Source organism: Corella eumyota, chromosome 7, assembly GCF_963082875.1.
Source record: "Corella eumyota chromosome 7, kaCorEumy4.1, whole genome shotgun sequence".
Classification (NCBI taxonomy): domain Eukaryota; kingdom Metazoa; phylum Chordata; class Ascidiacea; order Phlebobranchia; family Corellidae; genus Corella; species Corella eumyota.
The window spans coordinates 3,512,403-3,536,293 of record NC_137496.1 but is presented as its reverse complement, the minus strand read 5'-3'; the positions used below and the strand labels follow the sequence as shown (position 1 = coordinate 3,536,293).

General features: G+C 29.6%; 5 protein-coding genes and 1 long non-coding RNA gene across 6 annotated transcripts; 5 read left to right on the top strand and 1 right to left on the bottom strand.

Moving 5' to 3' along the window:
* The first annotated feature begins 226 nt into the window (after window positions 1–226).
* On the top strand, window positions 227–1,823 carry LOC145759694 (uncharacterized). Its single transcript, XM_082573543.1, has 6 exons — window positions 227–659; window positions 726–1,016; window positions 1,106–1,230; window positions 1,301–1,457; window positions 1,534–1,636; window positions 1,733–1,823. The coding sequence occupies exons 1-6, from the start codon at window positions 227–229 to the stop codon at window positions 1,821–1,823; spliced, it is 1,200 nt and encodes a 399-aa protein (XP_082429669.1).
* A 1,084-nt stretch (window positions 1,824–2,907) lies between these two features.
* On the top strand, window positions 2,908–5,788 carry LOC145759354 (uncharacterized). Its single transcript, XM_082573165.1, has 6 exons — window positions 2,908–3,964; window positions 4,031–4,321; window positions 4,394–4,539; window positions 4,728–4,884; window positions 5,054–5,156; window positions 5,302–5,788. Exons 1-6 carry the CDS (start codon window positions 2,992–2,994, stop codon window positions 5,399–5,401), a joined length of 1,770 nt encoding a protein of 589 aa, XP_082429291.1. The 5' UTR covers window positions 2,908–2,991; the 3' UTR covers window positions 5,402–5,788.
* Window positions 5,789–10,443: 4,655 nt separating this feature from the next.
* LOC145759690 (uncharacterized) lies at window positions 10,444–10,959 on the top strand. Its single transcript, XM_082573539.1, has 3 exons — window positions 10,444–10,471; window positions 10,598–10,700; window positions 10,815–10,959. The coding sequence occupies exons 1-3, from the start codon at window positions 10,444–10,446 to the stop codon at window positions 10,957–10,959; spliced, it is 276 nt and encodes a 91-aa protein (XP_082429665.1).
* A 3,365-nt stretch (window positions 10,960–14,324) lies between these two features.
* On the top strand, window positions 14,325–17,200 carry LOC145759750 (uncharacterized). The gene is made up of 3 exons (XR_014286537.1): window positions 14,325–14,647; window positions 16,192–16,318; window positions 16,772–17,200. It is a non-coding gene; the product is annotated as an uncharacterized LOC145759750 (long non-coding RNA).
* Window positions 17,201–17,965: 765 nt separating this feature from the next.
* Window positions 17,966–19,009, top strand: LOC145760500 (uncharacterized). Its single transcript, XM_082574404.1, has 3 exons — window positions 17,966–18,053; window positions 18,213–18,353; window positions 18,632–19,009. The coding sequence occupies exons 1-3, from the start codon at window positions 18,002–18,004 to the stop codon at window positions 18,781–18,783; spliced, it is 345 nt and encodes a 114-aa protein (XP_082430530.1). The 5' UTR covers window positions 17,966–18,001; the 3' UTR covers window positions 18,784–19,009.
* On the bottom strand, window positions 18,991–23,764 carry LOC145760496 (cullin-2-like). Its single transcript, XM_082574398.1, has 18 exons — window positions 23,628–23,764; window positions 23,361–23,463; window positions 23,229–23,272; window positions 23,004–23,157; window positions 22,614–22,793; window positions 22,429–22,539; window positions 22,203–22,365; window positions 21,767–21,891; window positions 21,524–21,691; window positions 21,135–21,260; window positions 20,801–21,031; window positions 20,650–20,724; window positions 20,476–20,580; window positions 20,212–20,382; window positions 19,968–20,120; window positions 19,805–19,867; window positions 19,529–19,647; window positions 18,991–19,447 (listed from the first exon to the last, which is right to left on the bottom strand). The coding sequence occupies exons 1-18, from the start codon at window positions 23,735–23,737 to the stop codon at window positions 19,435–19,437; spliced, it is 2,214 nt and encodes a 737-aa protein (XP_082430524.1). The 5' UTR covers window positions 23,738–23,764; the 3' UTR covers window positions 18,991–19,434.
* Window positions 23,765–23,891: the final 127 nt, after the last annotated feature.

Here is a 23,891-nt window from a genome sequence, read left to right as displayed (position 1 = left end):
CTTACTGTTGAAGCACAAAGTTTATTTTAAGCTTAACATAACTAAGCAAGTTAACTTTAGTGCAAATAATATAATAAATCAGATAGTTTAAGAACCAAGTCGAGGATTTATAATTTTAAACAGAGGGTTATGAGAATTAACTTGTTTCGTAGATTGATCCATATTAAAAAACTTAGGATTTTAGTTCATTAATTTTTAAGATATTACCTCTTTAAGTAAAATTACCATGTCGTTACACGAAAATATTGTCGACCAAGTCAATGAAGTTACCAACGAGAGCTACTTCTATGAAATACCAAGTGCGAGTAAAAGTGGATCGTATGAAGCAACAAAAGGCAGTCAAAATATATTCAATAACTTAACTGTTATTCAAAACGATAGAAGTTTTATATTTATACCTGAGAAGGATCATTTATATGCCTGTGCACAACCTGTTTTCTGTTCAAGTCATTATTTTGATCGTTGTTTCAATAAAACTTTAAAAGACTGTAACGAATGCAATATGGGATATGCTACATTGTTTGCTGTATTCTGTATTATTCTTGGTTTGTTGATTCTAGTTGGTAATTCTTTGGTGATTTGGAGCGTTGTAAAAGATAAAAAAAGAAACAAACAAAGCAAAGTAAAAGCTTCACTGGCTTTTTCCGATTTACTTACAGGTAAATAATTTTATTAACATATTTTAATTTTTAACGTTTTCTAAACATTTTTTTTTAATTTTCCAGCAATTGATCTCTTGGTGATTGTCATGTACAATTTCTCATGGACAATACAGTCTACTTCAACATTCGTTGCAAGAAAACATTTACAACTACGGGGGTCACTTCAAGCAACTGCCGGGGGAGTATTTTTTTTGCTTGGCTTTACAGCGTCGTTATATCATCTGGTCTTCCTGGGTTTGCAACGGTTATATGCAATACTATGGCCAATAAAATATAATCAACAAAAAACTGTCAATTTCTATATCGGGTTGACGTTGATTTGGATTTTAGCAATTGTTGCTGCTACAACACCACGTAAGTAAAATGAAGGTAACATTCATACGTCTAGTATTTTACTTTAACGTTTTTTTGATATTTTGCAGTTTGGTTTGATAAAAAAATAGTATTTGTATACGGAGCTATGATGTTTATTTATTTGCCTGCACCAAAACATGCTTGGTTGTATAAAACAAACGCCCCGACAGTGATGATTTCGCTCATATTTACTCTGGTACCTTTCCTTATAATGGTATGTGCAAATTTTAGTCCAATATACTCACAGAAAATATTTAATTAACAAAAGTTAAATTTTTTTACAGACTGGGATTTTAATTGCTACATTTATTATCATCCATTACCGATTTCATTTAGAGGCATCGGTTCGTCATCAAAACTCTGGTCACGGAAGAGATAAGTTAGAAATAACAGCTTTTAAAACTCTGGCACTAATGCAAATTGGATTTACAGTAACTCTAGGTTAATTACTTTGTAAAAAAACAAAGACTATAACATTTATATTGTGAATTTTTTAAATAAATAATTTAACTTTTAGGTCCCTATATTGCTATAGAAATTCTAACCGTCAAAAATTACTTTAAATGCGGTAACGTGGCAGTTCCTTATACGATATGTTTTTACATTTTAATGTTAAACAGGTAATGTTTTATTCTAAATGTTTCTATATTTTTAAATTTAAATTACATTTTTTTACAATAGATTTATTAAAAAACTTTTTATATTATTTGCTACAGTTTAGTGAATGTCTTGATATACAGTGCTCGTGACAACGAATTTAAAGCGAAAGTTAAAGAGATATTTACAACTACGCGAAAAAGATTTTAATTGATTAATAGTCAGTTAACTTTAAACAAAAACAATAACATTTTCATAAATGTATGTATTCAATAAAAGTAAATTATTCATGTACTTGTAACTAATATTCGCAAAAATATTGACTTTTTTTGTGTAACATTTTTTTCTTTTTATAATAATAATCCAAAAACTCTGTCAAAGAGACAAATAAACAAATACATTTTATTTATAAAAATGTTTTTCCTAAGCTAAATAAAACTTAATTTAAAACAATTAGAGATAAGATATACGCAAACATTTGGAAATTAATCAGGTGTAATTACAATACAAATGACATACCAACTTATTCTACTTAATAAAAGTCAAAACACATTTATCTGACGTCAGCTGTTACTAACAAACTTAATTAAAAAAATTAAATTAGTCCTAATTTTCAATGTACTTTTACAAAAACATGGAATAAGTTTAAATTGACTTCATCAACCATTTTACCTAGAAGTATTAATATAGATTTAACGCAAATTTTTTTTAAATTATACTATACATATTTAAGAGAAAGTTTTCTAAGGTAAAAATTATATAAAATAAAATTTAAAAAGGGGAAGAAATGGCATAAATAAACAATATCTTAAAACTGGTAGAATGTGCGCGACGTTTAATAAAGGTAAGGCTTTATATATGTATTTGTACTCTACGTAAACAATTTTGATATCAATTTTTTGGTTTGATATGTTAAATTAATATCTGTTTTAACTGTTTGATTATCGTATATTAACATTGCCTTTGGCATAATAAATAATGTAAAAATTGTATTTGTCATTGAATTATATTTTTTTTAGTACGAAAAATATTATTCATTATCGTAGCATCACTAACAGTCAAAGTATAGAATTGCTGACTGAGAAAATTTTTTAGAAGCTTTTCTCCAAGTAAAAACATTAAGACAAACAAGCTTATCTTCATTTAATAAATTTACTCGAATAACTTTTTTTTTTGTAAAATGTTTGTGTATTCGAGGTGATAACATAAATACTGTTTATATAGCCTATGGCAAGTTTAAACAATCGAAGAAAGACCGATTCGTGACACAAAATTTAACCGAGCGAAAGTTAAAGTTACCATTTTAAAACTCTAATAACCAGTAAAGTTATTTTTCAAAAAAACTTTATTAAGTAGAAGTAGTTTATTTAAAACAACAATGACTAGCGAAAGTGGTTCGTATAAAATACCAATATCCATTAAAAATGGTTCCTCTAAAACAGACTTGGCTAGTGGAAGTGGTTCATATAATATACCAAAATCGAATCAAAATGGTGGTTTTGAAAAAAAAGTTGGTAAAAAAGGTGGTTTTCATAAAATACTACTTCCGAATAAAAGTAGTTCTTTTGAAACAACAGTACCCCCTAATAAAAGTAGTTTATTTGGAATACCAATAGTTAGTGAGAGTGTTTTGCATGAACTTTCATTTTCAAGTGGCAGTGGATTTTATCAAACACCAATTACCAGCGAAAGTGGTTCAGATGAAACACCAGTTACCAGTGGAAATGGTTTTTACCCAGCATTTAGTGGAAGTGGTTATTTCCAGGGGTTTAGTGGAAGCGGAAACAAAGAAGGAATTTCATCGGGAAATGGAGATGAAGCCACAGCTAGAGTAAAAATAAGTCATCCATTCGCCTTAGTTGTCGACACAGAAGTGAGACTTTCTTTAGAAGACTTTCTTTTGTACAGGAAATTAACTGGACCAAGTTTTTTGGGTGTTCCTATTTATCGAAGAAACTACACGTTTTTCGATTTTCCAAGACCTATCGATAACTACGAACCAATTTTTTTTAATTATTCAACACCTATTAATACAAGTTTTGTAAATTTAACCATTAATGAAATTAACAAGGCTTCGGTAAATATATTGAAAGGTGCCCGTTTAGCTGTATGTGGGCAGCCTTCTTTTTGCTCAAATGACGTCTTTGATAACTGCACAAATGAAACAACCTTAAATAAATGTAGTGAATGTAACATGGGATATGCTGCCATATTTGCTGTATTTTGCATTATTCTTGGTCTTTTAATACTGGTTGGCAATTCTTTGGTGATTTGGAGCGTTGTTAAAGATACAAAGAGAAACAAAAGAAGCAAAATCAAAGCCTCACTGGCCTTTGCTGATTTACTTACAGGTAACAGTGTTTAGTTAAATATTTGTTGATAAAATGTTTAACAGACTTTGTAATATAAATTTTCAGCCATTAATCTCTTGGTGATTGTCATGTACAATTTTTCATGGTCTATAAATTCTACTCCTTCCTACATCGAGAAAACTCATTTTAAATTGCGGGGATCGCCACAAGCAACTGTCGGAGGAATATTCTATTTGCTTGGTTTTACAGCTTCTCTATATCACCTGGTCTTTTTAGGCTTACAGCGTTTCTATGCGATCATGTGGCCGATGAAATATAAACATCAAAGCACTTTAAGGTTTTATATCGGATTGTCTATGGTTTGGATTTTAGCTGTTGTTGCGGCAACAATGCCACGTGAGTAATAGGAGAAAAACATTTCAAATTACTTTCCTTCCGCCATTTAAACTGTCGCTAAATGTTTTTTAGTTTGGTACAACGGAGAGTTGATTTTTATATATAGTTCCATGATATTTTTGTATTTGCCGTCTCAAAAGTCTAATAATTTCAGAAAATTAAGTGCGCCTGGAGCGTCAATGTCAATTGTGTTTACTTTGTTACCCTTTATTATAATGGTTAGTGATTTAAAAATTTTAGGAGAATTTTTATTTGCACCCTCTAGAACTATAAAGCCTGTATAGTATCTGTAGTTAGTAGACAATTACCAATAGTTGCCTAAGCAGAGGTTGTCAGGTAAATACTGTTTATACATATTCGTTGAATACTCAAATAATTTAAACCAAAATTTCTTATTTCTTTACAGACTTTGATCTCAATTGCAACGGCAGTTATCATTCATTATCGATTTAATTTATCGCCCTCAGTTCGCCATCGGAACTCCACCAGTGAAGGGATCAAGTTGGAATTTAAAGCCTTCAAAACTGTTGCTTTGATGCAAATCGGATTTACAGTTACTTTGTGTAAGTAGAATTGTAATAAGTGAATTAAAGTGCATTAAAATAAATCTGGCAACACTAGGAATCAAACCAATAACCATTATTTTAAATAGTGTTCAATTTAAAATATAATAATCAACAACACAATTTAATATATACCAAGTAGATGTTACATGTATTAAATTTTACTCAGGTCCTTACATTGTGATTGAGATATTAACAAGTAAAAAGTATTTTGCTTGTGATAACGTATCAATTCCTTATACAATATGCCTCTACCTTACAATGATTAACAGGTAAGTTTGTTTTAATCATAAGAACATTGATGCTTAAAGCATTGGGTTAAAACATTAGTTACATCTTTAACAACGTATTTTTTATATGTTTAATTTTTTTTACAATTTAAAAATTTAAAAGACATACATTTTATTTATTATTCAGCTTGGTAAACGTTGTGGTGTACAGTTTTCGTGATAAAGAGTTCAAAGAAAAGGTTAAAGAGATCTTTACAACTACTACCGAACGAACCTCTATTACTTAAAACACCTTGCTTAAACATACAACTTTTTTGTAAATACGTTCTAATAACCAAGATTAAATCTTTCAGAATACACGTAGTTAAAAATAGTTTTATCTTAATAAGAACATCTTTAAACATTAGCAAACTTTTACGCTCGCTTAGACCAATGACATATATATGTTGATGCATACATTTTTCTACGTTTTATAATGTTTCCCAGTAGTTTTCTTTATGTTTATGATAAGTTAAAGATAACTCTAATATAATATAAGCTTTTTGCCAGTGGTAACTTGTATTAAACCCTATTTGTTGTCGTGTATTTATTTTAACAAAAAAATTCAAGGTAATACATCTTTCAATTTTTTTTTTATTTTAGTTAAAGTTTTTTTAAATTCTGTATTACTAAACTTCTGGCACGTTTTCTTAAAAATGTAATTAGAAAATTTACATTTTTGTCTTAATCTCATTTAAGTAAATTGTGTGGTTAACACTTAATGATTGCCTTTGGCATAGTAAGCATTTTAAATAAAATATACATAAAAACAACCATAAACCAAGCACCTATCTAAAAAAATTATAAGTTGTCTTTTAACACCTAAAAATATTGACCTTTTAAAAGTCAAAAAATATAAAACCAAAAATAAAATGCATAAGCTTAAAAAAGAGAAACTCCTTACAAAGTTACGGTCACGACTTTGTCGAGGTATGCCAACCACAAGGAAAGAACGTTTAATTAATCATTCAACTACACCAAATTAGTATCACGTTAGCTAAACAAAACAGGGATAACTTACACAGTAACTAACTTTATTAAATTTATACAGACAATTAAAATTTTATAGATCACAAGTACAGCTGAAGCAAGAATTTGTGTTTCTAAACAAAAAACTAAAAGAACTAAAGAGAAGTAAACGTAAGTTTTATGGTGAAACAATGACAATTAAAAAAAGTTCACATGATGTACCATTGAACTTTAGAAGTGATTTTTATAAAACGTTCGATTCCAGTAAAAATGGTCATAATATTTTACCAATAACCAGTGGAAGTGGTTCCTACAGTAAACCAATGAACAGTAAAAATGGTTTTTATGGTAGACCAATAACCAATGAAAATGGTTTTTCTGGTGAAGCAAATAGAAGTGGAAGTGGTTTTTATAGTGGACCAATAACCAGCAGTAGTGGTTTTTCTGGTAAACCAATTGGCAGTGGAAGTGGTTTTTATAGTGGACCAATAACCAGCGGTAGTGGTTCTCATGGTAGCCCAATTAGCAGTGGAAGTGGTTTTAGCGATAACCCAATAAATAGTGGAAGTGGATTTCCTACAGACTTCGAAGAAGCACATATTTTAGTTATTGACACAGCGGTATATATTGATCTATATAATTATACCTATCCACAAATATATTACAAACCTTTAAATTTGTTAAGCCCGTTTAACGAAGAAATATTCTATGAGGGTCCAATTTTTAATTCAACAGAATTCTCTTTTACAAATTCAAACTACGTTCAGCCTTACGGCGTTATACGACAGTTTCGAAGATTATGCGGATATCCCGCTTTTTGTTCAAGTCAGTACACTACAGAATGCTCAAACCTCACTCTTAATAAGTGTGGTGAATGTAACATGAGATATGCTGCTTTATTTGCGGCATTTTGTATTCTTCTTGGACTTTTGATACTGGTTGGCAATTCTTTGGTAATTTGGAGCGTAGTGAAAGATAAAAAGAGATCTAAAAGAAGCAAAATTAAAGCATCGCTAGCTGTTGCTGACTCATTTACAGGTATGTTTTTTCAACGATTTAAATAATGTTGTTTATAATCACCTAATACTTTTAGCAATTAACTTACTGGTGTTGGTCGTGTACAATTTCTTTTGGACTATTACCTCTACTCCTACACATATTGCGGAAACACATTTTAAACTGCGAGGATCTGGACAAGCAACTGCTGGAGGAATATTCTTTCTACTTGGGTTTACAGCTTCGTTGTATCATCTGACTTTTTTCGGATTACAGCGTTTTTATGCGATTAGGTGGCCAATGAAATACAAGCAACAAAGTAGCTTAACATTTTATTTAGGTCTGGCAACAGTTTGGATACTATCTATAATAGCATCAACGACACCACGTAAGTAACAATTTTTTTTCACATAACAACAAACACTATTACATTCCGTTTGTAACAAAAAGTTTTTTACAGTATGGTATAACGACAAGATATTATTCGTATATAGTTCAATGATATTTCTTTATCTGCCTGCACCAAACTTTTTTGATTTTGGAAAGCACTTTTCGGTTGCTCCAATTTTGGGAGTGACTATATTCTTTTTAGTAGTACCATACTTAATTATGGTAAGTGTTTGTTAAATAAAAAATGTACAAATTTTTTTTGCTTAATTGCTTCTAAATTAAAAAACAAGAAAGGTCTGTAATAGATTTTTACCGTATTTTTTTATTTCGTAGACAGCTATATCAATAGCAACAGGAATTCTAATAAAAGTAAGTTTCAAATCCTCAATATCAGTTCGTTATCAAAATTCCCAACTAAGAAGTAGTAGCTTGGAGATAGGAGCCTTTAAAACTGTGGCTCTTATGCAAATTGGATTCACCATAACATTGCGTAAGTGTTGGGTTTTTTTACAGTACACTGTTTTTTAAACCGTTTTATTAACCGTTAAACACATTGCTTTTAGTTCCAATTATAGTAAGTGAAATTCTAACAGTGTTGCACTATTTTAAATGCGATGAAATCCCTATACCATACACCATTTGTTTCTATCTTACAATGACTAATGGGTAAATTTAATTACTTAAAATTCATTAAAAAACATTACCTAAAGATATATTTAAAGATTTTCTGATGATCTTTTGACATTGTTTATAACAATAAAAAACAGTAAAACTAATACATACCAGTTATACTTTACACTCAATAAAAATTAATATCTTTTTCAAATTTATAGTTTGGTGAATGTGCTAATATACAGCGCTCGTGATAAGGAGTTTAAGAAGAGTATAAAATCCATCTTCACGAAGACCAAAAAATTAATACGAATAGCAAACGTTTAATAATTTTATTGAACACTTAACCTTATTTTACATAAGTTGTCTCCTAACTTACGTTAACTTGACGCGCATTCCAAAGAAAATGTTTTTATAACGTTATTTAAAAAAATTCTTTGTCAATTTGTTGAAGTTATTATAAATTTAACATTAACAACATTAGTGCAATTTTTTTTTATTTTAAAAAGTAACCAAGCAATGTTTTTATACTATATTAAATAACAAACAAATCAATAGCCAAGATATTGACAAGTTAATAAAATTGTATTACCCTTTAAACAAATTATTAATGTATTAAGTAGCCTAAGGCTAGGCTAATTAAATAACATTAGCAATATATTTCGTTCATATTATATTTTACGTAAGCGAAATGTGTCTACGATTTATATTAAGTTGCATCATGTTAAATAAAAATTAATTAACAAAATAAATATTAGTAAGTCTAGTCATGGTTGTCAGTTTAAAAAAAATTTGTGCGGATTTCGTAATTAAATAACCTTTCGAGTAGCCAGTCGTCTAATGACTAAACACTGCCCAAAATTTGCTTTATCACGTTTAATGACGTCATATCTATTTTTAGTTAAAAACATAGTAGTCGAAAAAAATTGTAAATATTAAATTTTAAAATGCAACATTTTATATGACTGAACGTATACGTAGTGACTAAAGGCTGTATTTATATTATTCATATTTTCATGAATAAATGTTGATTATATAATTTTTTTTAACAAAACTGTCAACTATTTGGATATACAAATGGATAATATAATTAACGTTGAAGAGGAATATATAACAGAAAATTCTTCGGAAACAACGTTTGAACAAAATGAATTTCAAGAACGAAATTTTACTAGAGAGACTTGCGGATTCCCATTTTTTTGCAAATATTCAGCAAAAGAAGAATGCTTGAACACAACTTTGTTAGAATGCAGTGACTGTAATTTAACTTACGCAGCTTTATTTGCTGTGTTTTGCATTATTTTGGGATTGTTGATATTATTTGGAAATTTGTTGGTTATTTTGACCGTTCTAATGGAGAAAAAGAAAACAAAAAGCAACAAAATTAAAGCCTCATTAGCTATAGCAGATTTATTTACAGGTAGGGCCACATTGTACATTTAACTAATTGCATAGCTTGTAATGGTAAAGTAAAAACTTATGTGTGGAAGAATGAAGCATTTAAATGCCACTAGAAAATAGATATTTTTGGCAATTGCTATTATCCAATCAATCATTTACAAAAAAAATCTTTATTTTTATCTAATCAGCGTTTCAACTTCTTTTGCTGATCATGTACAACTTTTCTCGGACGATTAATTCAACCGCAGCTCACATCGAGCATTTGCATTTAACTCTGCGGGGATCTACTGAAGCAATTGCCGGCGGAATGTTTTACATGTTCGGGTTTACTGCGTCGTTATATCACTTGGTCTACCTCGGAATATTACGATTTTACGCGATACAGTCCCCGATAAAGTATAAGTTGTTAAGTAATTTCAAATTTACCATCGGGCTAGCTTTGGTCTGGATATTAGCTATAGTTACCACTACTTTACCAGGTAATATAAGAATTATTTCTACAACCAATACAATCAAATGCCAATTCCTGTTTTACGTATAAATAACATCATACCGAATATTCGTTTTTATTTTTAGTGTTCTTTCCAACAAGTTTTACATTCAGTTACCTATCGGCTTCGTTTATATTTTTATTAACCCCTCGAATCACAGATACAAATATAATCTCGTATGGGCCAGCTATTGCTCTTCTATTAACCTTCACAATGATACCTTACCTTTCTATGGTATATATAAAATATTCTTTAAAATGCTTATATTAATGTTGGCGTTTTTAATTTAAAATTTGGTTATTTTTAAGATGACTATTACAACTGCTACGGCAATTATAAGTTACAAAAGAACAAAGGATTCGAAACGATTACAAAAATCAATACGCAAAAGTGCTCAAAAAGAAATTTCAACTTTTAAAACTGTTTTAATCATGCAACTCGGGTTTACATTAACTCTAAGTATAACAACTTTAAATTTAAAAAATATTTATAATATATACAAACAAATTTCACGACTATGAACGTTTAAGTATCTGTATCAAGCTATTTTTTGCATAACGTTGCTTTATTTTTTACGATATTTAGTACCGCTGGTGGTCGCTGAAGTATTATTTTTGACAGAAGTTTACAGTTGTGAAAACATCTCAATACCATCAACAGTTTTCTTGTATCTTACTATGACAAACAGGTATTCAAAATAAAACAAATTTATATATCAACTTTGCCAATTAAAATTATTTTAGGAAAATTAAAAATGGTAAACGTACTAAACTTAAACTTTTTAACATAACGCTGTTTTTAGCTTGATGAACGTTTTAGTGTACAGCGCAAGAGACAAAGAGTTTCAGAAAAATGTGAAACTTATTATGACCTCAACTTTTTTACGATCAAAAAAAGAAACTATTCCAAACTTTAAGTTAAAACAAATACCAAATTCATCGTTGTGATAACAAAGTAAAAAATATATATATATTTTATTTTAAATTTTTTGCACTTATTTATTTTTTTATGTTTTGCGTTGTATGCTTTAGTCATAAAATTAGTTTGTGTAAATGCGTCTTGTAATTAGTTGTGGTTGAACAAATTCGTTTACATAACATGATCACATGCCCTTGCATTCCTTGCATGCATATTTTGGTCAACTCTTAGTGTTTTCACAACATTTTGGGAAGTTTAATTTTTCCAATTACAATATTAGCCTCAGCACATTTTTTTTAATTAAAGTTTAAAATTCTCGTTTAACGTTAACTTTGCTCAATTAAAATATTTACAAAAATCTGCTTTGTGTTACTTGACATACAAAGTGTGGCTTGTTCTTATCAATGATTTGAACCATGCATTGTGGAAGTTATGGCAATCGTAATGCGATTTTGCACTTGACTAACGTACGTAACAAATTAATTAAAATGATTAATAAGTTGAATATCAACAAAACAAGGGGAAATTTTTTTTTCTTGTTGAAATTTATAAAAAAATACTAAATAGATTTTTTAACAATTTGACAAGACATTGTGGGAGTTGTATTTGGTCGTTAAAATACTTTCGTATTGCTTTATCAGTAAAATTTGTAAACCACAAACTTTCAAAAAACAAGCAAGGCAGATTTTCCTGTTTATAATTTCCCAACCGACGATCAATCAAGCAAGTAATTAAGGAAAGTGTAAAACTACAGCTCACCATACAAAATAAACTTGCAAATAATAACATGTAAAGGCAATATATCATAGAGTTCATACAAAACCACACGAGAAGTTTTTGCTTAATCATGTTGTATAGATTTAAAATAGATAAGATTAATCTAAGCGTAAAAACTAGGCTTGACTGAAAAACTATAGATAGCCATCAAATTCCGATTAAAATTCATATACACTATCACGCTTATAATGCGGTTAGGTAGTTCAACAAGCTGCAAATTTGAAATTTTTTAAAACCTTTTAACAAGTAATCAACCGTTGTTGTTTACTGCAAATAAAATCCAGTAGATTTAAAGTTGTTTACCACATAAGACTGCATAACAAGAATATTAAAATAAACAAGTCTATAGACCGTGTTTATTATAACCTATTAACGTGTGAACTTCAGTCGGCGAATGACGCAAATTAAAAAGTTATTAATATGTTTATGTATAAAAACAAAGCTAAATCAATATACGGCTTATATAAATGACTGTGTCAAAGTAAAAAGGTTAATACTATATATTAAAACAGATTAATTGGCTTTTAGGCATTTTTTATACCGAATTGCGTCATATAAATTAATATATAGTTTGCAGACATACCTTATATCACGTTGTGCTTGTGCCTTTTACAAAAAATGTTACAATATAAAAGTGTATTCAGATATATTTATTAACTGAAAATTTATTTGTAAAAGTAACAAGTTTGCATTTACCTATATTTCTATATAAAAAAACGTACATGTAGATAAAAACAGAGCCAAAAGTTCAGGTAAATTAAAAAAAATTGGAATAAAAAGCCTTGATTTGACCCAATCGGCAGGCGAATAAAACCCCAATAGCCGGTAATTAAAGTTGAATTTGAGCCATTTACATATAAAATAAGATTCCCGTTTTATGAGTCTGACCCCGAAAACTAAAAGGTTGTTAATGACAACGAGTTTTGAATCAATTGCCACACTTCGCATAAGAACGACAGCATAAGTATTGGAATACTTTCCAAGGTATGATTCAGAGTTTGCATAAATCATCAAATACTTTCCGGTTATAGCCGTTAATTGGTCAGAAATTGAGATTTCTGGCACCGTAAATTGCTAGCATGTCCTTCAAAATTATACAAGGCATCGTTTTCCGTTCCAAAAACCTGGAACTAAATCATTTAGTTTTTTGGCAACCATTTTTGTTTTGCAAGATGTCAGCTTTCGATATTTGTTCAGCAAAAAATATTAATTGCTGACCAAGCGTTTAGAACCCACATTTACCCTTATAAAATTTACATCCATACTAATGTAACATACATAAAGGTCATGTGTTTGTTATTACTGTAATTTTAAAACCAAATTTAGAAAACTTTACAAAATTAGATAAGAAATTCTATCTACGACAAATGTCCATCAACCAAATTAGGCCAACATTTTTTAGATTTAAATAAATGACAGAGATAAAACTGACATATTATTTCCGCAGACAAGTCAAATTTTTGGTAAAAAACTGCTGCCAATAATTAAACTGTAAGGAAGCGATGGCATGGTAGAATTGATTCATTACTTGTCAATTATTTCTGATGCATTCAAAAATTTAAATCAACGCAAGCGATCAAGAATATCAACAAATGAATCAATAATCTATAAATAGATACCAACGTAAATATACATCTAAGTTTTAGAAATTTGGGTCATATTTTTTTATCTATTTCATAAAACAAACATTATGCCAAGCAAAGGCAAACAAAACTAAAAGACAAGTTTACGTGGACCAACCAACATATACACACAGTCGTTGAGATTGTTCAAATATAAATCCTATTAAGTGATATTGATACAACCTCGTGGTTTAAGTTTATTACAGAGTCTAGCCGTCAGGAAATGGCGATGGAACGATGTCAATATTGAGCTCTCAGGTAGACATGTGGGCACCACTAATGCATTTTAGCCTGGATTTGCAAACTTGGGAATAAACCAAACGTGTGAACTTTTTCCCATAGGAACCCGCAGTTTACGATGTGGAAAACCAAATGCAAGTTAAAAATAGTTTTGGCTGGAGATTCGAAATTTAAACTTTGAGTGTGAAAATTTTACTACAAAAATAGGAAAATTTGAAAAAATCTTTGAGCTATTAATAAAACATTTGAATAGCCCTGTCTAAGAATGCGTATACTGATTCGTTTGTTAAATAAAAAACCTGCACCAGCCTTTGTTAAAGTAGATAGATCAAACAATAGAAAAAATTGTAGAAAATAGAACCGGAAAATTAAAAGGCAAGCGTATGCTGCAGAGCACAATCAATTTTCAGTATGCATAATAGATTTTACAAATACATTAACAGATTATCAAGCTATAGAAATTTAGAAAAATACTCTGCGCAATGGCTTAACTTAGACAGAAAGTATTGCAGAGTCAATACCGCAAATTGCCTATTTTTTATTTTTACAAATAATCAACAGATTTTTTTTAAGTAAAAACAGAAAAATTAAAAAAAATCAAATTTAAACCAGATTGCTTATCTCTGCAAAATTGACTGTCGAGAGAACATTAAAAATACGCGCAAAAAAAGGAGAACCTTTTAAAGTGCTGTTGATATTTTGCTGAAGTGGTGTTTAGTGTTTGAGAGTTTAAGAAGGTGCCTGATTAAAAAATAATTTGTAATAAATATTTTTAGTATATATGCTAGCCAATGCAAGTTCTAAATAATTTTCGTTTTGCAATGTTTAAGTCGTGCAAGATTGTTAATCTAACCACTTTGACATAATATTTTATTATTTGCTTAGGCTGGGACTGTTTACTTTAAATGATAGCAGCGCAAATATTAAACCCAACTATCAGACAAAACTAACCCACTATTTCTTTAATTCAAATAGAAAATTTAAAGTAAATATTTAAAAACTTGATATTTGATCATGGACCAAAAATTCAACAAAGAAATTACAACGTTGGAGGATACACCTTCGCTAGGAATATTGCGTAAGTTTCAAACTTAAAATTATTTATATATTTATTTGTAAAATCGAAAAATATGGTTTGTCATAAAATGGAAAAAACGCCAAATTAAATACAATTATGGCATTTGACTGGTTAAATGGATTTGAAACATAACACTCAAAATACAGCTTAGCTAAAATATATGATAAAATTTTTTAAAATTGGTGGAAAATATTTCATAAAGATCCATTGTAACAATCATTATCGCATTAAGTGATACGGTCACTGCTAATCCGAGGTATTAGCGCTGGTCTGTTTAGGCAGATAGTGTTGATATATTTGCATTGGTTAAGAGTCGGTGGTATCGGCTTACACTCTAAGCATGTCTGGCCTGGTATTTTTATACCAGGTTAAGCGGTAAACCGTTAAGTTCGAGGAAACGGACTTTTTTATTTAAACTTCGTCACGTTCAAAAGTTGCAAAAAAACATCTACAAAAATATGTAAACCAAAATTCGCAATCCGTGGGTAGTAAAAATTTAACGAAAACGTAATTTTTTACTTTAATTTTGGGATTTAAAACTTAAAATTTTCGAAAAATAAAATAAACAAACAAACTTAATTGAAACCACGTGGATCACTTGACATTATTTCTTAAGTCGAGTAATCAATTAACGAGCTCGTAAATATTTCACGAAAATGACATAAAACTAATGATGTATCTTATTGGTAATGTAAACAATTTAATTTTTAATTAAACGCGCGAAATGGAATTTTGATTATACCAAAAATCGCAAGTTCTTGATTAATTTAAAAAATGATTTTTACTAATTTATGGTCTTAAAGTATTGAAAACTAATTGTTAAAAATAAGGCTGTAGAAGCTGGGTTCAAACAATATTTAAATGGGGCAATGTATAAAGGAATTAGTCTATATTTCCTAGTCAAAATCAATACCTTACGAAAAACACAGTATTAAGTCTAAAGCGCTTCTAAATATAGGTTAAAAAAGCATATCACGAATATGAGCCGGTATTTGAATAAGATGTTTATGAATAAATATCCTAGGGCACTTTGCGAATTTTTTTCCAACTTAAAAATAAAGTACAAGCTATTTGTTTAATGTCATCGGTCGTATGAGGGAAATGATCGAACGACAATTGCCGATACCGAAGAAATAGCTGTATAAACAAATAACCTCAAGAGAGCAGAACGATTTCTTGTTGCAACAACGATTAGCTTAAGTATTTCGTTGCGCGGTTGAAATCTTTTCAATGCCAAAATTTTTGATTTTCCTTACAAATAAAATGAATATACCACGTACGCTTTCCAAGGCACAGTTTAGCCAAGATTTTCACGAAATTTTCTTAAAGTCACGTGACTGAATTAATAAACGCAAAAATTTTCGTTGGTGGTGACGTCAATAAAAACGGTAAACAATCGACACAATACGAAACACGCCGCAACACCAGGAAGCGTGACGTCACGCAATCCAGATAAACAACGTCAAGTTATGAAATGTTTAGCAAAAACCCCTAACTATGTTGCCAATTTTAAATTAATAACCCGATGATGTCATATTTTACAGTTTTAATAGCAGTGGGAGCTTTGGTTTCTTTGATTCTCATCTACCTCGTATATGTTTCATGCAGAAGATACTTTGTGCCAAAATACAAGAACAGGGCAACTAAACTCACCAAGAAATTTGTTTACAAGTAAGTTTTGAAATCCATTTTTGCAACTATACATAAAAAAAATGTTTTTGAAAAAAATGACTCTGCGACTTTCGTGGGGGAAAATTTTAAATAAATAAATAGAAGATCGAAAAGATTAAAACAGTTTCGGTTGCGTGGGATTACGTAAGAAGGTCTCTGACCCTAGTTAACTACCGCAACAAAACCTTAATCAAACAGGAAACAAACAACAACATTTTTGTAACTTGATACCCCAAAACACTACCAAAGTAATTCCTTACAGCGCAAAATAAAAATCACTAAATCGTAAATGGAAAATTTTAAATGTAAGATTAAGAGTTAACTTTTGCTAAACAAAATACGGACAAACAACAAACTAATGAGCCTACATTACAACAAGAGCAGAGCGCATGCTTAACTATCTATCATTATAATTATAAAATACAAAAGTTTTAAATGCAAGTTTTGTTACAGAGTTCAGCATATGCCCTTATTGATCGGGGACAAACGAACTTGCGATAGAATGACGTCAAATCGATTTGATGGCGTCATCGTTACGTAGAAAGTCGCCCGAAGAAAGGTGGCGACGGTGTAATCCAACTTAAGGTCCAGCTTAATGTGACGCAGGGAGGCGGAAAGGCGACATCTATTGTGACGTAACAATTACAAAAATTCTTGTAAAATTCAACGACAGAGCATTTGAAAAAACTGTTTTGATCTCTGGCATTATTTTTCTCGTTTAATTCCAGCTTAAGTTATTAGAATACACCAAAAAAAAACAAGATTTAATGTTGGCCTTTAAAAATCTGATATTTCTTGAAAATTTTTTATTATTTTTTCTTGCAAACCATGAATCAAATTTAATCGCCTTATTTTTTAATAAACACAAAAACCAAAACTTTATGTTATTTGTCTATTTTTGAATGACATACGTAGATTGTGTAATAGGGAATTAAGGTCTACGACCAGACGACAAAGAATGTTCAATAGAAAGTATTACTCAGTAGCATCATCCAGTGGTAAACATAAACACAAAGTTTGTTTAGTCATAAGTTCAAACAAATAAAAAAAGGTAAATCTTAAGCAAACATTGGAATCTTATTTAGTTTGCAAATTCAATAAGAAAAATAAGATTTTTAATCAAAATTTTACTGCTTTCTAATTGAGGTCATTAGAACATTTTAAAATATTTGCTTTGTTACACATTTCTCAAAGTTTAACATTATCACAAACTCTTTTAATTAAACAAAACACAAATATTTAAAAACGTTTCATCTTCCGTTGTTACAATTAAAACAAATATACCCTTAACATAAAAACAGATTTTTCTCAATATATATTTAAATTTAATTCTATGGAACATTAATCACGTACAGCAGACGTTTGCTCAGGTAAGTTAAACTTAAATAACATTTGCCAAGTTCGCTTACAAGGAGACGCCTGCAAGATACACATTAAACATAATGGAGAAAATTGCCGTAATTAAACATTGTTAGAAAAGGTTTCAAGATAGAAGGTTGTTTAGGAACTTAGAATTTATAGCAATATTCATAAAAAAGGGTTGATTGGATGATTTTAAACATTAGAAAATAAAACAAGCTGAAGGGTTCAGTATAGCATCATATTTGTTAAAAAAGATATCATTTTTAGTAACCTTTTACCATTTTTAGATTATAAACATTAGTCAACAAGTTAATTAAAATAATGTTATCCAAGATTGTAGTTTTGTGCCTTTTGGCAATGCTATTACAAACAGGTAAACTTAGGCAACCAATACTTTCAAGTTTGCAATATTAACAAGTAACAAAGCGTGTTTAAAATATATATGTGTTAAAATATATAGAAGTATATTCAACCCGTAATGTTTTAATGTAAAAATATATGTTATTTACTAACTAATGTGTTAAAAATATAGGCTATGCACTGAAATGCCATACCTACGAGATCAACTCTCATGATGGCTTTCCAGCCTTAATAAATGCCCCGTTAACAACTTGCAACGATCAACAACATTTCTGTGCTACATTAGGATGGAGTAGCAAGATCACTTCAGGAGGTTTGTGTTGTTATCTTACAAGGTCATACATACATTATTGAGTAAAAGATAACCCCCAATAAAATATGTAAATATCATGGTCAACCTATCTTAGGTCGATTATGTAACCACCCAATCTTACCTTTTTGCAAGCAATCCATTTCATACAAAACTATCAGTGTATAAACTTACCCTAAAAATTTTAGAGTAAAGTTAAGAAATTTGGTTATTGGTTTTCATTTGTTCTACAGAGTTTACATTGCACCCCTTAAACCAATATATTTTGTAACCTATTTTAGAAGTGGTGCACTTTAAACGAGGAGTATGCGCCACATCATCGGTGTGCCAGCAATTTTGTAGAGCCCTCTACAAAGATGAAGTCATGGGGCAAATAACAAGACAATGTCAACACCAGTGTTGTAGTGGAGAGTCTTGCAACAAAACCAATTAATATTGATTGTGCAATATAAAGAGTAGTATGAGTTGTAGAACAAGTAATTTCATAAAAAAAATCTTTTTTATAATATTTATAACCTGTAAATAAATGTAATTGTTTTACAATAGTTTGCACTTAATTGTAAAATATATCAATCAAATTATGCTATGGGATGTTGTTTGGCAATTTACTTGTTTCTTTACCAGTAGAAGCTTCTCTATATCAAGAATACAAGAAATGTAAATAACAACAAGTATCTGTTTATTATGTAAACAGGTAAACAAATGTAATATCTCTAAGCATTGGCTAAGGGTTGGAAAAAACAAATATATAACAAAAATATAAATACTAGTTAAGCAAAGAGAATAATGTTAAAAAAACCATTAAGTATTATAAACAGACATCTTCTTTCTTTTAATGGGTTTACTTCGTACATATGAACGTTAAGCATAAAATATTATTTACCCAATATTTTTAAACAGGTAATTTTTTCAAAGTAGTTCATATGTATTATAGTTGTTGATGGTACCATAACACAGTTAGTATAGCAATTGGTAGTTTAGTATAATAGTAACCATAGTTGAATTGATCCAAATTTACTTACATCAAATAATTGGTATCATAGCAGTAACGAACAATAGATTTTGAACATTTAGGATAAGAATTTTAAGCAAGATATCTAAAACAAATAAAAAATGATAATATAAAATAATAAAAAATTTAGTTAAAAATATTAATAGTCAGATAACAACATTCTTACCTGTAAATATCAGTGGCATCTGGTGATCTTTCAATATAACTTTTCTCGATTAAATTCTCAATCGTTTTCTTGATGGCACTCACACTTGGAGTAAATCTCATTCGTGATTTAGTAATCACCTTTCCAGGTAAAAATTGGGTAAAAAAAACAAAAAATAAAAAAAAAATCCTGCTATTATCTACCCAATGTAAAAGCGCAAGATAGAAATGAAATAACAAAAACATTAAATTTTAATAAACAAAAAACAGGTCAAACACTTGGTTGACCTTAACTTACTTCTTCGACTAATGAGTTATGATGTATCGCCTTCCTAGCTTTCATAATTCGAACAACGGCAGCCTAAAATAATTTATACATAAAAAATTATCTCTTAAGTAAGAAGAAAGGCCCTGGAATTAAACTCAGAACCTTGAACACAAAGTTGAAATATCAAACTTACCAATAAATAATGTTTTCTGTCTTCATCTACAGAACATCTTGTTTGTTGAACGTCCGATATTTGTTCTTTCTGTGTTTGTGCGATTGCTACTTTAAATCTGGTTCTTTTATTGGTGAAATTTTCATTTACACTCAGAACACAATTTTCATTCATCTGTAGAAATTAAATACAAAATTTTTCAACTAACGTGAAACTTGAAACTGGATTTAAAAAAAACGCAAAAATTTTTTAACTATTAACTTACTAATTGGTTATTTTCTTTCTTTAATAAAATTTTCGAATCGATCAACAACGAAATATTCTTTTCTAAATCTTTTCCTTTTAACTTTGTACTTGAACTTATTTCTTTCATTGTTAATTCAGTTTCTTGATTAAACAACAGCACAACAGCACATTGAAATGCCGACATGGTTATCTTTAACAATCAAGTCAGATGAAAAATATATTTTTTATCCACTTTTTACCATATCTTGCAAATGTAATTTATTATTATCACAGAGGTACTTACAAAATAGGTTTTATTGTTAACTTGCATTAGAATTTCAACTAAGGAAAGGTGGTGCAGCCAGCTTAAATTTCTCCCATTAAATTTTGCCGAGTAAAACTTTTCAAACTAAAACACACAGAATGTTTATTATTTTCGGAAAAAAAAATATGAGAAAATATTAAAGTTAGGACTTACCTTTTGAACACATTTTATAAGGATTTCAGGTAGGATTAGTTCGCTGGTAGTAGAGTTTAAAGGCCAGGCACTGTGCTGCAACACAATACAAAGCAAAAGGAATTACAATAATGATTAAGAACATTTAAATTCAATTTTAGATTTTAAATACCTGTAAAATATTGATGTTAAAATTTGTGTTCAAGTTTTCGCCATTCCTGTTCAACTCCTCCAAGAATTCCTTCGTGTGTTCTCCACTCATTCTTATATTAGAGAACATGGAGTGCAGCTTGGATGTGAAATCGTATCCGCAAACATCCTTTAATCTGTTGATCATCTGCTCCTCAAAGTCCATCACACAGTTCATGTGGATCAACCTCTTAGCTAACGCTCGCCCATAAAACTTTCGAAGAGAAATTTAAAATTTTTTTAAATACAAATAAAAATGAAATACTAAATGCAGCAAATGGCAGCGTTTTAATTTTGTTTGACTTCAGTCTTTCTACCTTTTGAAACACATCTTTATCTTCAATGTATCGGAACACGGTGATCGATTTTTTCAACTTCTCGTCTGCTTCTTCTGACGTTCCCTTCGCACATCTTCTTAAAATATTGTCACAATATTTACAAACCTGCAAGAAAAACCAATTTCAGTTAAAGTATCAACATTCAAACCTTCATTAAAAATTCAGAAAAAATTTAAATACAAAAAATAAATAAGATATATATTAACTTTTAGTTTTACAAAATTGAATAGTTTTTTGACAAAATTTATAAATCCCACAAAAATAAATAAATATGATTAATTTGGCTCAACTGGACTTAAAAATTAAATTGTGTATGCCTTCAGGGCATGGCATATTTTCTTTAGTATCACTTAATTTTGTTCATTTACCAGCTCAGGGGCCTTGCAAGGATGCTTCGGTTTAGAATGATTCACGATCGTTATACATGCTCGATCCAGTGCTGATACAAAGTGTTTGTCACAGTTAAAAAGGTCGTGAACTAGATCGTAAAACTTCTGATGAACTTCGAGAACGGTTTCAACAAATTGAACAGGTATCTTAATAAAATAAAAAAAAAATTTTAAACGAAAATTTTTTTACAAAAAAAGAAATAAAATAGCAAAATTTCTTACATTTCCATCTTCTATATTTTCGATTAACTGCACCCCCGTCTCCCTAATATGGGTCTCCAGCTCAGTGACCATGTGATTCAATCCTTCTGGTGCAGATTTTAATAACATGTACATATGAAGTAGATCTAATAAAATTAAAATTGATGACAAAAGCTTTGGTATATACAAAAAAAAAAAATTTCTTGCAAAAATTAAAGATATTGATTTATATATTTGGCAATATTAATATTGTTATTACAATGATATATAAATAATATGTTTAAAATTAAGTATCAAGAGTAAAAACTTATTAGTATGCATTTCCTGTATACTTATATATCCTTTTGATGCTTGTTATTGTTTACAATTATTACCAATCATTAACATATCATCAACACCACAAAATTGTGACACACATTTTACATTAAGGCTTTAAATCTAACTTTCAATAATTTACCTTCTTTTTTATCGTGTCGTATCATCTGCCTGCATCCGGCTTGTAGAAATAACACGTGATCGAGAATCATTTTTTGCTGGCACTCGGTGGTTGCTTTTTTGTACGAACTCTGATGCAAAAACTTTCGACTTCTCATTTCTTCTTCTGTGATTAACCATAATATCTAAAAAAAAAATTAAAAAATAAAATCTAAGACATGTATTAAATAGATTTTGTGACGCCTTACCTGCTTCATGTATTCGGAATAGGTTGAATCTGCTAATAATTCGTGAGCTTTTGCTTTGTAAAAATTCCCTGTTTCTTTTAGAAATGGTTTTTCAAATAATTCTTCATAAAACTAAGCACAATAAAACAAGTTTAATATGTTTCGCTAAATCGATAAATTTGTTTTTAAACAGTTTATATATTTACCGCAAGGGGTTGTTTCTTCTTATGTTGTTCAACAACAACAAAAGAATGGACTGTAGTACAGGAATTCTGTTCGTTGACATCTCTACCCTGTCGACTGTGTAATATATCAGACAGAATGCGATCCAGGAGTCTTTCCTTTAAAGGTTCGATCATGATTGCTTTCCAGGATTCCAAAGCTAACTGAATTTACTTAGGATTTAAATAAAATAGTCTACAAGTTACTCTACAACAAACAGCCTTTAAAATTTTAGTAGAAAAAAAAAGTCCACCTTAGAAAAACTTAAACTTTTTGGCTTGTCAAAATATTTGAAAATATATAGAGGGGTATTAGAGGTATATACTTTTTGTGAGGAAAACTAGGGGGTTTGGTGTATTTTATTCCACCCTTACCTCTCCAATTTGCAACATTTGTTGCTGGGGATTAAGTGGATAACCATACTCTATATCAGCTGCACTGTGTCTTAATTTGTTCACATATTGGTGGTTGAAATGATGGTACAACAAGTCTAAGTATCTTGCTCCTTTGCTGTACGTTAACCAATGCCTAAATAAAAAAATGCATTTCGAGAAAATTTAAATAGCAAAGTCAGTAATTGATAGAGTCAGATAACTTACTTTGCATAAATAGAGAGAAGATTAGGGCCAGCTGCAGACACCTCCTAAAAAAACACAAAATTTAAATTAATTATGTGTTTTCTACAAGTACAAAAAAAAAAATTTTTCACAAGTAATTTTTCTTTATTTTACCTCGTAGAGATTCTGGATGTGATTGCGTAATAAAATCTTCGTTTCTTTGTAAAGATCTTCGTTTAACGTCTCAGGGTAAGCAATACACACAGAATATATATCTCTAAAAAATATAGCTAATAACTATTATTATAAAGCAAGTTTTACCAATCCCTTATTTAAATAAATTACAAATATTTCTTTAGAATTTTAAAAACAAAATAATTTATAAAATCAAAGAGCTTAAATTTACACTAAATATTTATATAATTAAAGAAATAAACTTACGAAAATCTTTCTGTCCATACTGACTTTTGTAAAGGCAAAGCAGAGATGATTTTAGTAACGGTGTCAGCTAGTCTCTCCCATGTAGCAGGAAAGTCAATCCTTCGCGACATTTAATAAGAATAGTATTTTATATTTCTAAAAACAAGTAGAAAATTGTTGGCCAGTGTAGAATAGTTAAAAATTTATCAGCATTCTGTAGTTTAGCAGCAAATATTGGCAGTAATTTGTTACAGGCCCTAAAAAATTTAAATTCAACAAAAATAT

Excerpts from the sequence above, each read along its gene's own strand:
- LOC145759694 (XM_082573543.1), top strand. The coding sequence starts at position 227 with ATGTCGTTACACGAAAATATTGTCGACCAAGTCAATGAAGTTACCAAC. Across the intron at positions 1,458-1,533 it reads TGGATTTACAGTAACTCTAG|GTCCCTATATTGCTATAGAA; the intron begins GTTAATTACTTT and ends TTTAACTTTTAG. Across the intron at positions 1,637-1,732 it reads TACATTTTAATGTTAAACAG|TTTAGTGAATGTCTTGATAT; the intron begins GTAATGTTTTAT and ends TATTTGCTACAG.
- LOC145759354 (XM_082573165.1), top strand. The coding sequence starts at position 2,992 with ATGACTAGCGAAAGTGGTTCGTATAAAATACCAATATCCATTAAAAAT. Across the intron at positions 4,540-4,727 it reads TGTTACCCTTTATTATAATG|ACTTTGATCTCAATTGCAAC; the intron begins GTTAGTGATTTA and ends ATTTCTTTACAG. Across the intron at positions 5,157-5,301 it reads TACCTTACAATGATTAACAG|CTTGGTAAACGTTGTGGTGT; the intron begins GTAAGTTTGTTT and ends TTTATTATTCAG.
- LOC145759690 (XM_082573539.1), top strand. The coding sequence starts at position 10,444 with ATGCAACTCGGGTTTACATTAACTCTAA. Across the intron at positions 10,472-10,597 it reads CGGGTTTACATTAACTCTAA|TACCGCTGGTGGTCGCTGAA; the intron begins GTATAACAACTT and ends TACGATATTTAG. Across the intron at positions 10,701-10,814 it reads TATCTTACTATGACAAACAG|CTTGATGAACGTTTTAGTGT; the intron begins GTATTCAAAATA and ends CGCTGTTTTTAG.
- LOC145760500 (XM_082574404.1), top strand. The coding sequence starts at position 18,002 with ATGTTATCCAAGATTGTAGTTTTGTGCCTTTTGGCAATGCTATTACAA. Across the intron at positions 18,054-18,212 it reads GGCAATGCTATTACAAACAG|GCTATGCACTGAAATGCCAT; the intron begins GTAAACTTAGGC and ends TTAAAAATATAG. Across the intron at positions 18,354-18,631 it reads TAGCAAGATCACTTCAGGAG|AAGTGGTGCACTTTAAACGA; the intron begins GTTTGTGTTGTT and ends AACCTATTTTAG.
- LOC145760496 (XM_082574398.1), bottom strand. The coding sequence starts at position 23,737 with ATGTCGCGAAGGATTGACTTTCCTGCTACATGGGAGAGACTAGCTGAC. Across the intron at positions 23,158-23,228 it reads CTTCTCTCTATTTATGCAAA|GCATTGGTTAACGTACAGCA; the intron begins GTAAGTTATCTG and ends TTTTTTATTTAG. Across the intron at positions 21,032-21,134 it reads ATAAAGATGTGTTTCAAAAG|TTTTATGGGCGAGCGTTAGC; the intron begins GTAGAAAGACTG and ends TCTCTTCGAAAG.